This window comes from Cupressus sempervirens, chromosome 4 (genome assembly GCF_028749045.1).
Source record: "Cupressus sempervirens isolate cs-2001-9-10 chromosome 4, ASM2874904v1, whole genome shotgun sequence".
Taxonomy (NCBI): domain Eukaryota; kingdom Viridiplantae; phylum Streptophyta; class Pinopsida; order Cupressales; family Cupressaceae; genus Cupressus; species Cupressus sempervirens.
The window spans coordinates 468,354,355-468,369,375 of record NC_143121.1 but is presented as its reverse complement, the minus strand read 5'-3'; the positions used below and the strand labels follow the sequence as shown (position 1 = coordinate 468,369,375).

General features: G+C 35.7%; 1 protein-coding gene across 1 annotated transcript in view; it reads left to right on the top strand.

The window, feature by feature from the left end:
- LOC149561998 (uncharacterized) overlaps positions 1–12,506 on the top strand; it is a 151,301-nt gene extending 138,795 nt beyond the window's left edge. Inside the window, exons 12-13 of the mRNA XM_089825534.1 lie at positions 11,959–12,053; positions 12,157–12,506. Of these exons, the coding sequence (XP_089681660.1) occupies positions 11,959–12,053; positions 12,157–12,339 (278 nt within the window). The 3' untranslated portion in view covers positions 12,340–12,506. The remainder of the gene's footprint in view (positions 1–11,958; positions 12,054–12,156) is intronic.
- The last annotated feature ends 2,515 nt before the right edge of the window (positions 12,507–15,021 follow it).

Here is a 15,021-nt window from a genome sequence, read left to right as displayed (position 1 = left end):
CATACTTTTTAATTATTTTGTGGGGTCAATAAATCATGGCTATTCATGTTTTTAATGAAACATTTCTGTTGTTTTGTTAAATTGTTTAACCAAAGAGGAAACACACACATAAAGATACTTTCAAAGTAATAGTGATTAGTTTTTTATGCATATAATCTTTCACAGGCACCGTGAAAATTGTCATTTAGATTGTGAGCAGTCTGCTTTATGTTTGATTACATTGGTATGTGAATGTGTTAAATTATGGGTAAGAGTTGGATGCAAGGTATTGAACTTTGAGATAAAAATATGATTTTGTTGCCCAATTCTTGTTTATGATTTATATTTTTAAAGTTTGTATCCGACAGTTATTATTACAGCTATTTCACTGACTTCTACGCTACATTGGCCTGAACTGCTTGCCTCGATTTTGACAAGGCAAGGCCCAACATGCCAACTTACCCATATATTGTATTGTTACTGAAATTTTGCACATGTGTAAAATTTAAGTATTTATACAAGGAAAGTACATAAATGCCATTCATTTCACAAAAAAAAATAGGAATGTCCTTGTATTATTCATTTTCAAATATATAACTGATGTTTTACAAAAATGAAATGAATTGATATGCTGAAAGGAAAAGATCTCACACAAGCTGTGAGTATAGCTTAATTTACTAATTTTCTTTCATAAAGGAATACACAAACAAATAAATATGTTTGAAAGAAAGAAATGAGGTTAGAGATAACCAGTCATTGCCTTTTGCTTTGACTGGTTATAGAATCCCTGGTGTGTTCGTCATCCAGCTCCAAGCTTTGCATTCTTCAGTAGTTGCAAAAATGAAAGAGAAATGGTATTAGATCCCAAAGGATCTAAGCAATGACTGGATGTCTCTACTACTACACATATTCTATCTGTTAATGTATTTCGTTACAAAAGAAAGAAAGCTATATTTAATGCAATGCTGAAAGATATTTTGCAGGAAGCCTTTCAAAGAAACAGAAATAAAAGTTATTTATGGGTGTCATGAGCCCGTGCTTGAACCTCATAGATGATATTCTACAGGATATATATGCCACAGGATGCAAAAGATTACAGCAAAGAGTATTAGTGATGATAGTATGATACTATTAAAAGAACTACAACAGACATTTGGGGATATTACAAGCTTGATCAGGTTACATCTATATGCTACACAATCATGGCTGAGAAGAAATAAGACCGCAAAAATTAGTATTTCACATAAGAAAAGAAAGAGTCACATTCAAATCACATTCCTATGTAGCTCCAATAGTGTATATCATAGAATCAGCTAACAAGGCGGAAAGTGGAAACTTGGATGCTGGAATTGCAGCAGGGATAGAAGGAAGATAAGAGCAAAATGCAGGAGTAAAGATGATTCAAAAATGTCACCTGATAATTCATTTAGAGGGAAATTACAGCCAAGCATGGATGATCCTGTCCATGCCCATCACTCATTTTAGAAGTATCAAATGATGTAGTTATTGAAGTAAAGGATGCATAGTTCTTGTCACACAAATGGAAGTCATTGCAGATATGGTTGGAGAGAGATCATCTGTTTCCACTTCTTTCCAAATGCGATAAATTACAAAAGACTAGCTGTAGAAACTCGTCGATCTAAGAAAGACAAGTTGGAGCTTTTGATATATTTGAGATCTGTGCCAAGTTTTGTTATGACATCACAGTCACTTTAAATGCCTTGAACATAGTGGCAGTTTGATGTGCTGCTGAATACCTTGAGATGAATGAGGATATAGAAAAAGGGACTTCGATACATAGGAAAACAACATGTGGAAAAAGACAGCAGGCCTATGGAAGATCTAGATAAGTTTAAACAAATGGCAGGGCTTGAAATAGATAAAGAAGTGGTGCTGTATAAGGAGTGTAGCTCTATTCCTAATGTTCAGCGTGTACATGTTAACATATTGAAAAGTTACAAAGAAAATGAGCTTCAAGATGAAGATATCATATGCCTCCAAAGATGCATTTTAAAATGGACGAGGGAAAGGATGAGTTTCATTCTATTGAGAAGTATTTTCACCATGTCAAATATTACAAGGATGTTCACTTTTGGAAATTGGACAATCCAAAAAAAGATGTGGCTTGCTGGTATTGAATACTTTGATTACATATGATGAACTTGTGAAGGTTTTAGTTTCACATTTGAAACTAGATGATCCATCTAAGATCAGATTTACCCCACACAATCTTTTGATTGAACAACTTGGGGATCAACCCATAAGAGTAAGCGTTATGATGAGCATAGGGACAGTGATCATCACAGAGAAGTACGGTTGCAAAGCTTGCAGCAGTATTATGGCTTGGAAGTGTAATAAAGAAGAAATTAGGAAGATAGGATTGTCGTGCTGGCATATTTTTCAAGGAAGAACATATTCTATCGTTTGAAGCTGAAGCAGTGTAGTACAATGTGAAAACTTCTTTTCACAGGAATGTTCGTATATGTTCTTGTTTACAAAACCAAACATTAACTAATTGTGAATGCAAATTCACATTTAAACATGAACTTAGACTTAGCAAGAAATGATTCAACATTTGAAATTGGATGGCAGTGGCAGACTGATAATTTACAGTGGTATCATGTCCCCAATTTTTGCCCTTCCTTCGTGACAACATTTCTAGCAAGGTTGGTCTATTATCTGGCTCCCATAGGCCAGTAGAGCATAGAGGGAACCAACCCAGGGGCTTTGAGAGTCATGCATGAGCTTCTCAAGTAGTTTGGAGCAGTAGACAACAGTTTCCTACAATTTAGGAGGGATTCCTAATTTGTAGGGATTCACTAGGAGTAGTCTAGGAGGCATTTGGAGACTTAGAGTGCATCTCCTATTTTTTAGGAGGAACTCCCAGTTCAGTGACAGTTCTCTCAGAGGTGCACACAGTAGGGGAGAGTCATTGGGACTCAATTTTGGTTGATTGGGGCAATCTCCTACTTTTTAGAAGCATCCCTAGATTTTAGGGATGGACTGCCAGTTGACCCATCTTGTTCGGCATTAGTCACAGACAGGTCACAAGGTCAGATTCATGTTTGATTGGTCATTTTGGACCTTTTGGGACCATTTGAGAAATATTTTAATATATTTAAATATTTCCTAAGTTGGTGATTAAATAAATTAAAATAAGGTTAATAATATAACCATTTTGGAGTAATAAGGGGATTTTGGCTTCAGTTGATCAGGTACACCTATGTGTTATAGCTCGTTGGAAAGGTCTCGAATTATTATACATGATTTTTACTATCTGTAGACTTTTTGATGCCTTCAGCTATGTAATTTTAATAAAGTAATGTTTTTCCTATAGCATGGATGACTTTAATTGGGAAAATGTTATTTTATTATATTTTATTTAAAGGGCAACGTGTAATTTCCCTTTAGGGTTCAATTTACAATTGGAAGGGGATATAAGGAGATGGAGACCTAATTTCTTATTATCTTTTGCATATTGAAAAACTTGTTTTTTGTGAATTGGCTCTGAGAGAGCAATTCTTCATCTGGGACACAAACCCCAGGTTTTGGATTGGCTGGGATGTAGCCCTCAATAGTTATTGGCATTGGATTCTTCAAACAGTGTGCGTTGCTATCAAGGATAGAGTACACCATTATTTATTGTGGATTTAGGTTGCAGATTTATGGTTTCAGCATTACAAATTGATTCTTTCAGCTGGGACGTGATTCCTTGCAATCTTACAGCTACCATTTGCAGCAGTTTGGCATCATTGTTGGATGTAAGCTCCTTGGAACTGCATTGGATTTATTATTTGGCTTTATAAATTAGAAATCTGCCTAGTACGATTTATAGCAATTCTGATTTGGCTCTATGTTCTTATTTATTTTCAGTCTCCTCTCATGTTTATTGTTCATTATTTATTACTATTGTGAAAACTATCAAAAAACACAAAACAAAAACAAAACCTTCTGCAACTTTTGTCTATTCTCAAAGACCATCAAAGAAATCACAAGAAAATATAGTTTATTAATTTAAAAACTACAGCAGATCAGCAAGGGCATCTATCAGGGATCTTTCAGTGGTATCAGAGCCTACATCTTACCAGCCTGTAGGGTTTGTGAGAAATTGTCACAACAGATTTTGGCATCTGGGTATTGGATAAAAAGTTTTGATAATTCATTTTAGCATCTGGGTATTGGCTTAAAAGTTTTGATAATTCATTTTGGCATCTGGGTATTGGATAAAAGGTTTTGATAATTCATTTCAGCATCTGGGTACTGGCTAAAAAATTTTGATAATTCATTTTGGCATCTGGGTACTGGATCAAAAGTTTTGATAATTCATATTAGCAGTACAGGGTCAATTTTTGCTCTGGCATGTTAGTTTTAGTTGGTCAGCGTGATAGTTCATTATGGCAAAATTGTTAACAGATATAACCCTGTGGAAAGAATTGGAGCAGTCACAACAAAAAATCAAGTTTCAATTGCAGCAGTTCAATGATTCTATGTCAAGGAAATTTGGACATGCTAGTGGATCATCATCTTCTTATAGAAAGGATCCATTGCCACTAGACAAGAAAACGGAAGTAATTAGCATACTTGAGGAGTATAATACTCTTCCTCAATATGTTAGGGAGAACTTTCATTTCAAAGATTACATTGACATGCATCCAAAAATTTGTCATAAGGTTAAGCTTGCGAAAAAGGAATACCATGCCATAGTTGATGATATGTTTTCATGTGAGAAAGAAGATTTGTGTCAACCTATCCATGTTCATGATAAAAACACCATAATGGATCAGTCACTTGCAGGGTATGCAGAAGAAAGGCATGAAGATGTGTTATCATTTGAGTTGCAGCCTATGAAAAACAAAAATCAGTCATCATGTGGGATTCCTAAAGAAGAAATAACTCTAGATCAGGAGGAGACACATAGCACACCATTGATTCATCAAGTTGATCACAAAATGGAAGAGATTACAATCATGGATCAGTCCATTAGGGATGCTGAAAGCATGTCTCCAAGGTCTGATACCTATTCTAATTCTTGCAATAGTAGCTCTAGTCATGTGGTATCATCCATTTCGCATGAAGGTAATGAGGTTGTTGAGTCTTCCTATGATGGTACTCAGGTTAAGTGTGTTGCACATGAGATTTATATTGTGGATTTAAACCACAAAGGTTTTGATTGTGTTTACCCCACCTTGGAAGATGTGAAAAAGGCTTAAGAGACGTGCAATGGATGGTCACATAGAGCTAAGAAGGCCAAGATGCTTGCTGCCCAAGCAAGACAACACTTACAAGAGGTCAAAGAAAGATGCAATCAGCTTGATAATGCAAGAAGGCAAAGAGAGTCATACATTAGATCCTTATTTCTTCCAAGGGACGAAAGTGAGGATGTTGAGCATACAAGGGAAGAGCTTCTTGAGGTAAGTCCATAAGAAGAGCATGTTGAGATGTGTGAAGAGGAAAAGAGTTATGATTTAGAAAACTCAGTTTGGTCTAGTTTGCATCATGAAGTTTATGATGTTCTTCTTTTAAAGAGCCCCTTAAAGGCTCCAAACAATGATGATATTAGTTTCACACTTGATAGACTAGCCACAAGTGTTATTTTCATTTGTGTGGAATGGAACATTATTGGTTCTGATTTGGTTAGTCATGCATCATCTACAATGGAAGGACAATTGTTAAGATCATATGAAGCATCTTGTCTTACAGAGATGATTAGGGAGACTAAGAGGCTGCTTACTAAGAAGATATTGCATTTTGATAATGTTTGGTTTGTTTAGCATACTACATCTTGGAGTTTCTTAGTAATGGAAAACATATCAGTTATGGAGATAGAGGTATGGATCGGATTTTGGGCAGCTAAGGCAGTTAATGGGACATGTTATATTCGTTTGAACACACCCCATGGACCAGCACCTTTAGAGGAGTCACCTACCTTGGAAGGAGAGGCAAGAGAAGACTGCAAAAACATTGTGAAAAGGTATGAACATACTTCGGATTTTTTGACTTTGAACAGCAATTCTCTTTCATCTCATGAGTCAAACTTTGAACCTTGGGTTGGTTACATACAAGTTGGGGTGTTCAAGTGTGAAGTTGATCCTTCCCTGCCAAGAGTTGATGACATATTAAGTTGCATACCTAGTGGACGAGCCACAAAGAGCCTGTCTTTGTTGAGAATTAGAAACATCTCTCAATCATCAATGGGTTTATCACCTCTTCCATATGATAGGGCAGCGATGTACCTTTTGATTGAAGATTCAGATTTTTTAAATATTACATTGGGCTTTCAAGATCAGAATATAAGGGACTTCGTTGGTTATATGGTTAAACGAAATATTTACTTAACAACCTTTAATGAAGGCACACTAATTTGTGAAAATATAGGTAAAGTTGCAGCAGTTGTTTGGAAGAGTTGGAAAAGTATTCAACAAACTTTCCTTGCCGATGATTGGCTCATTTGTGAATTCCTAATAGCATTGGTTGTTGGTAGTAATTGTGGCTTCATTTGGAGTGAAGTTCTTAGTTGGTTAGATGAAGTACAGTTTCACAACAACAACATAATGAGTATCAACATGCTAGAGGGATGTGTCAGTGCAAAGATTTGGGATCTTGGTATCAACATGTGTTGGGCATTTTTTCAATGGATTCATATTGAGTTGCTTCACTTTTGGTATACAGATGTTTACATCAGAGTAGCGCAGTGGTTGGGTGGAGCAACATTTCTCAGATCGATATGGGATTTAGGAATTGATAATCCTACAATGTTGGGTACAAATGACACATGCTTTGGTTTTTCTCATGATGGCATACATACTTCATCTTCGAGTTTGTCATCTACATCCATTGATATGGCAGTGGTATCCTTGTTGATTGGTGATTCCATAGTCTTCGATTCCTTATGGACAAGTGGCTGTCCAAGCTGGAATCATTTACTACTTGACTTGGCATTGACTACATCCATGATTCAGTATGAGGGCATTGAGGAGTGTTTCTTTGGGACATTTGTTGTTTGGCATTGGTATGATGACGTCTATGATATCATTCGAGTTGCTGGTCAGAATTATAGCAGCATTGTTAGGTGGCCATTTGGGTTGGAATACTGGTTTATGGGAGTTCACTTTCACAGCTTGCTGGTCTGCTTCATTGTATGTATGTTTCATGGAGTGCGGTTGAGATACTTCTTCATCTCATTCAGCACATTTGGTATTTTGGTTTGGGATCCGAGCCCTGGTCTCATTGATACATTGGTGCTTCAGGGTCCTAATGAATTGCTTCACAACTTGTGGTTCACTAATATTTATATCAGAGTGACGAAGCATCAGCATGGTGGTTCCCTTTTGAGGCGGATTTGGAATCTTGGAATCACTTGGATTTGCAGTTCAATAGTTGAGGCTGTGGAAGCCAATGTAGGCTTACTAGAGTTTCCACCTTTAGTGTTCCAGTTTGGTTCTTTCGGAGAGCAATTCATTGAGGAGTTGACAGAGTTGGTACAGTATTTGATTGCTCTTCCTTCAGCGGGTTTTCAGGAGGTTACTTGTTTGGGTGCAGTGCAAGATAGTGTTAAAGAGATAGTGTTTCTAGAAGATGGAACTACAAACCTTCCAGGATGGCTTGGGACCCTGGGATCATTCTTGGTTATGGTATGGACTTGCCTAATGTTTGTGGAGTTGGATTGACATTGCTTGAGGACAAGCAATCTTTGGGAAGGGAGGACTGTCATGTCCCCAATTTTTTCCCTTCCTTCGTGACAACATTTCTAGCAAGGTTGGTCTATTATCTGGCTCCCATAGGCCAGCAGAGCATACAGGGAACCAACCCAGGGGCTTTGAGAGTCATGCATGAGCTTCTCAAGTAGTTTGGAGCAGTAGACAACAATTTCTTACAATTTAGGAGGGATTCCTAATTTGTAGGGATTGATTAGGAGTGGTCTAGGAGGCATTTGGAGACCTCGGCGAACGTTTTGGAGACTTAGAGTGCATCTCCTATTTTTTAGGAGGAACTCCCAGTTTAGTGACAGTTCTCTCAGAGGTGCACACAGCAGGGGAGAGTCATTGGGACTCAATTTTGGTTGATTGGGGCAATCTCCTACTTTTTGGAAGCATCCCTAGATTTTAGGGATGGACTGCCAGTTGACCCATCTTGTTCGGCATCAGTCACAGACAGGTCACAAGGTCAGATTCATGTTTGATTGGTCATTTTGGGCCTTTTGGGACCATTTGAGAAATATTTTAATATATTTAAATATTTTCTAAGTTGGTGATTAAATAAATTAAAATAAGGTTAATAATATAACCATTTTGGAGTAATAAGGGGATTTTGGCTTTAGTTAATCAAGTACACCTATGTGTTATAGCTCGTTGGAAAGGTCTCGAATTATTATACATGATTTTTACTATCTGTAGACTTTTTGGTGCCTTCAGCTATGGAATTTTAATAAAGTAATATTTTTCCTATAGCATGGACGACTTTAATTGGGAAAATGTTTTTTTATTATATTTTATTTAAAGGGCAAAGTGTAATTTCCCTTTAGGGTTCAATTTACAATTGGAAGGGGATATAAGGAGATGGAGACCTAATTTCTTATTATCTTTTGCATATTGAAAAACTTGTTCTTGTGAATTGTCTCTGAGAGAGCAATTCTTCATCTAGGACGCAAACACCAGGTTTTGGATTGGCTGGGACGTAGCCCTCAGCAGTTATTGGCATTGGATTCTTCAGACAGTGTGCGTTGCTATCAGGGATAGAGTACACCATTCTTTATTGTGAATTCAGGTTGCAGATTTATGGGTTCAGCATTACAGATTGATTCTTTCAGTTGGGACGTGATTCCTTGCAGTCTTACGGCTGCCATTTGCAGCAGTTTGGCATCATTGTTGGATGTAAGCTCCTTGGAACTGCATTGGATTTATTATTTGGCTTTATAAATCAGAAATCTGCTTGGTACGATTTATAGCGATTCTGATTTGGCTCTATGTTCTTATTTATTTTCAGTCTCCTCTCATGTTTATTGTTCATTATTTATTACTATTGTGAAAACTATCAAAAAACACAAAACAAAAACAAAACCTTCTGCAACTTCCTTCTTTTCTCAAAGACCATCAAAGAAATCACAGGAAAATATAGTTTATTAATTTAAAAACTACAGCAGATCAGCAAGGGCATCTATCAGGGATCTTTCATATCCTTACAACCATGCATGTAGTTTTGCAATTGAATCTGCCTATGCTAATGGCCAAGTGTCTGCACAGATTAGTCTATTGCAAGGCTCCAATCCAACTCATTGTATCTACTTCAAGAATCAAGTGCTTGGCCAGGTCAATCACAAAACCCATCGATTGTGCCTAGTGCGGAGATTTGTAAATATATAAAAAAACTCTTTTTTTGTTTGGGAATGGTGAAAGGAAGAGATAAATCAAAAAAGGTCAATGACAAGATATTTCAAAACCAACCACTGAGAAAATGTTTCAAATATCTTTGTATAGGAACCCAAATTCGTAGCTTCAAATAGAAAGACAACTTGTGAGTGCAAAACTTTGCTCAGCAATAAAGAGTTATATTAGTCGCATTAACCTTCCAGTGGCGGCATTTTCAAATCTCAAAGAGCATAAAAGTTCCTGCTATAAACTTTTCCTGGCAGCATCAATATTCATGATAGCACATAATATGCATATAAAACAACAGCAAACCCTACAACTGTAGCCAATAGAAAATTGAAGTTTGTTTGCAAATGCTACGAGGGGTATTTAAAACCGAACAAAAAAATATATCCTTTCAATTGTCATAATAACACCATAGCAGCGAAATGGAAAACAATGCCAGCAGTGACAGCAAATGGAGAAGCATCAATACAGTAAAACTTTTCCTGGCGGCAAGTGGGAATGAAAAACATAAGCATAAAGATGGGAGAATAATGGAACAATGCTGCGAATACCTCCAAGCTCGTGGCGGCTTCAAAGACCAGCAAAACCCATATCATGGCGGCCATCAAACAACAATGAAACCCTCAAGTTTCATTCCTAGTTCCAACAATAAGAGTTCACCATCAAAATACAAAAATACTTTCTGTGTTCATGGCAAGATAAAGACTAGCGAGCTCCAGCAAATCAATCATGGCAGCCAAAACAAAAACCACTGAAACCCTCATTATCTCCTCACATATTCCAAATTCTTCCAGAATGCACAAATGTGAAAAATGACAAAGGCTTCTATGCCTTTTCCATATTTCATATTCTTTGAAGTCTGCTAGAGGGGGGTTTTATGTGTGGGATTTTTATCCCTTTTCACATATTTGTATTTGTCTTGTGTTTGGGGGGGAAATTTATTTCTTTCTCCTTTCACTTGTAGTTTTATAAAGTCTTTGTTTATTTTCTTTTTCTTTTTGCATAATTATATCATTGTAAAGGAAATATTTTAAATGATAAGGTTATAAATCATTTGATATTTCTTCTTTTTTTTTTAATGCAAAAAGGGAAATAAATGTCATGGTATTTAAGTGAGAAATCAATTGAGAACATTTGGAGGGAATATAGGGCTTTTGGGGTCGAATTTGGATTCACCTTGGTAGTCTAAGTGTCTTTATGACCTGTTAGAGCAATTTTGGGGCAGTTTGAAGTGAGTCATTGGGTTCTTTATGGGTTAGTAAAGTCTTAGGAGTTATGAGACTTCATTTTTGGAAGTTTTTGAGCCTTGATTTTTAGGATTTCTTTCTGCATTTGACCCAAGTGTTGGGTTTGTACTTAATGAGTTTTGGCAACTCATTTTGAGAAGTTCTGATTTTATGCATAGGGTTTTTGTGACTACTTCTCTGAGTCCTGAACTGTATTTGCAAAATTTGTAATTCATTTTTGGAGATTCAGTACAAGTGACAACAAGTGTGATTATGCTATTTTGTGTTAACTGTTAAGCCTTCTTTCTTTCTACATTTCTGTGTGTGTATCTGAATGATTTGATAGAATAACTTGTGAAATATCATTATTCCTTGTCATTCTGTCTCATTCCAGCACCTAATTGTAGGAGAGTAAGTTTATTTGTAGGTTATAATTTGTGTCTTTAAAAGTGAAATTGGTTAAAGAGAGGTGTCTATGTTCCTCCTTTTACTAATTCATTCTTAAAACCTTATTATAAATTATTTATGCAAATTTTTACAGGAAGATGTGTTTTGCTTGCACTTCAAATAGCTGTGTAATCCTCTCCATCAAGTGTATTTGAATTTCCATCATCACTTTTGGTGTGTCACCTTTTTCTTAATTTAGGCTTTAGGTTTTAGGTTTACTTTCAGCAATTTCTCTCCTTTTCCCTGCCAATTTAAATTAAGTTCGTAGAGATTTCACTGAAATATTGAATAGGAGCCGGCCTAGAACCCAGAGGTTTCACTTTATTTGCATGTCCCACATAGTAAAGTGATTCCCATGTTAAGTCAGGATTGCTGAACTCTTTCAGTTCAGTAATGGGTGCAAATTCTGATACTTAACATGTATATTTCAGAATTGATTGTGAAGAGATCAAATTCAAGGCTTTAACTAGACAAGGCTGATCTATTGTTTCCTTTAATGGTTGGGGAGTGCAGGCCTTGTATTTTGATTGAGTTGTTGCAGATAGGCATGGCAATATCTGTTCTTAAGTTACTATACAATGTGATACTACTTGGTGCAAGTTTGAAATTATGGGAAGCCTTCAAGTAGATAGGTGCCACTAATAGACCAAAAATAAGCATGGTAGAAAACCTAGCATATATTCATGTTGGATTTATAAGCAAAAAATAGTTAAATCCAAAACAATGATCAAAACTACTAAATTACAGAAGTTCTAAAATGTAAATATATTCTTGATGACTAATTGTGACACTAGGATGTACCTTATTGCATTGTGCTTGTAGCTTAATAGCGTGACATTTTATAGCTTAGTTTATAAGGCTAGCATGGTTTTGAGCAATTTGGAATGGCAAATTGAGGGATGAACAAGTTTGCAATCAACAAATTTATATTTCAGGTTCCTATCAATACATGATGCGGGGAAGTACAGGCATTCCAAACCTATTTATGGCTGGTGATTGGATTATTTCTCGACATGGTTCTTGGTCTCAGGTTGAACTGTATTTCTTCTTTCAGAAATACTTTAGTGAAATTCTTTATATTAGACTTAAGACATTGGATGCTTCACTCAACAATTTATTTTTAAACTTTGTAGGAAAAAGCATACGTAACTGGCCTAGAAGCTGCCAACAGAGTGGTGGACTATTTTGGGGAAGGGAAGTTTGCAAAAATCATTCCAGTGGAAGATGATGAACCCCATATTCAAGAATTGGGTGGAATCAATAGAAATTTTAAGGAGATCATAGCTCAGTTTCCACTCTCAGATTTTTTCTTGTAGCATAGCTATATCTTATTATGTGCAAATTATGAGGAAATACCATTTCAATTAAAATTAAATGAAAGTTCTGCTTGTTTCCAAGAGAGAGGAAAATCAATGTAGAAATTTGCTTTTATTCTTTCCTGTCCTATTTCATAGAGGAAATTTCATGGTTTTGTTTGTAGAAATATTTTGAAGTTTATATTCTCAAGTCTGAAAGTATAACCATGGAAAAATGGTACCAAACTCAAATGGTTAAAAAAAAACATAATTATAAGCAACAATCATTTTATTCAATAATTACATCAACAATTATCATTACTATAAGTAGATGGATTTAAAGAGGTACAATGAAGCCTTGGGCATCAATAGAGCTGTGCATGAACAAGTTGAACATATTAAATTTGATGGCTATGGCACATAGTTGAATTGTTAAGGTATTAGTTTAAAATTCCAGTCACTAAATTTGAATTGAAGCATAGTTCATGGAATCTTTATCCAATTGTTAAGCCTTCATAATTGATATGATTTATGGCCCAGCAAAAAGTTCTAAAAGCCAATCAGAACCTAATATGGTTGTAATTTTGAATCAAGCTAAAGTTTGCAATGCTATAACAAACTTTGTTGAGGATACTTTTTCTACAAGAATGTAAATACAATTTAGCTGGAACACAGCTGACGCATATTGAAAAGATGCCAATGAAAAATGAGCAGAGATTATCAGCTCAAATTATTTGCACTTGGCACTTTGGAGCATATATCAATGCGAAAAAGGATGATCATCATATGAAGTCAATTATGATGACCTGCTCAAAGTAAATATCTCTAATCCTTTGCTTCCACTCTTCAATTATTACAACAGATACTATTCTCTATTTGGCGATGTATGTAGCATCTGATCTAACCTGCATTATTTTGAATTACTGACCATGTATTCAGTAGCAACCATGCTCACAGCTTGTGGTTGTGCTCTTTTTCTTTCTACCTTTTTCCAAATGCTGTTCATGAAGCCATTTAACTAATTCTCTTATGCAAAGTACTCTGACCATGTATTCAGAAATGAACATGCTCACAGCTTGTGATTGAACTCTCTTTTCTATCATTTTCCAACTAGCCATGTACATGATTGCAATATGGAAATTGAATTCACATAAAAGAATAAAAATTTAAGATCTTGTCCATCATTGATTTTGAAGAATGTTTTGATGCAGTCTAGGTGAGGATCAACTGAATGACCCTTGAACCTAGCATCCTAATATATCCAAATAAATGCAAACCTCAAATGGAAGCAAGAAATAATGTTTTTTTTCAATATCAAAACCTACATACAATAAGCTTTGTGCAATCACATTGCCTCTACTTTTTTTCCCTTTCTTGCTCAAATGTTCCAGCTCTGCCACATTTTTAAGAATTTGAGTTAGCCCCAGTGGACTACTTGTGTTTCCAAAACTTAGTGTCACATTTTTTTTCAAGGTTTTGATTTGTCCCATTGACCCTAAATGCCATATATATGATTGTAAAATAGAGTCCAATCATTAAGTCTGATATGCTCTCAAATCTAAATGCTCATTTACTTCTTTATGGGCTATGTAGAAACAAGATGATTAGCATTTCAGCTTCTAGTCTACAACATTTGAAATTTCGTAGCAAAATTTTGATGGAGTTTGTCCAATGCCAAATCTAATCAAATGTGAAAATACATGATTGAACCTGTAATGTCTTTAGTAAATTATGACTTTAATTCATTTAAATGAAAAAGGAAGAAAGTACGAGTTTTAAATGATACGTCTCAAATTTCTTAAGAAATGATGTTTCAAAAAATATTGAAAGACCCTTAACAATTAAGCAACCTATTCACAATTCTATGTATCTCATTTGAATTCATTTGCATAAGGATAGTACACTCATAGGGATATCAAAAGTAAACTTGAGATATGACAAAGATAGAGCTTTGCATGAGGATCGAGGGTTTGTTGGCTAATCTAAGGAAGGAATCTAACATTGGTGTAGGTTTTGTGGTTTGTGGAAGCTTCCTTCTCTCCTCATTGTTTCATTTTTTCTTTTCTCTTCTTTTGCGCCCTTGCTTATTGTTTCACTGGTGGCATTGATATTCAGAGGTTTCGTCATGAGAGATAATGGAGGATAGATCTTAACCTTTTGCATGACCTGCTCCTGGGCTAGATGATAAGATGCAAAGCAAAACCCATTCAAAACATTTTCCGAGGCACTTGCTAGAAATAAAGCAATGGTTTCCTCTATTGTATACTTTGTCTTTGTTAACGATGGATAGAGGCAAGACCCAAGAGGAGAATGAGAAGCTAAGCCTTGTTCTAGCCTTGTAAAGGCTATGACCATTTGCCCTAACAAGGAAATTGTAGAGGTAGTCTCTTTTGAAACATGTAGGCTTAAAAATGTGGCCATTTTCTTTGTTGATTTTTTTAATATTAAAGCAACCAAAATTAGGGGGTTGGCCTTTTTACAAATAAGTGGTAGTTCCAACAGTAGATTTCCAACATTTAAAGCACATTACCACACCACCCTTAATCCTAATAATAAAAAACAAACATAAACTTCCTAGAACCCTAGTAATAAGATTCTTCATGATCATAGCAATACTACAACCAATGTTACTAAAGTCGCAAGGCCAATCAAACCTACTAAACATATATAGTCTAAAAAGTATAGAGGAAGAGGCGATGCAAT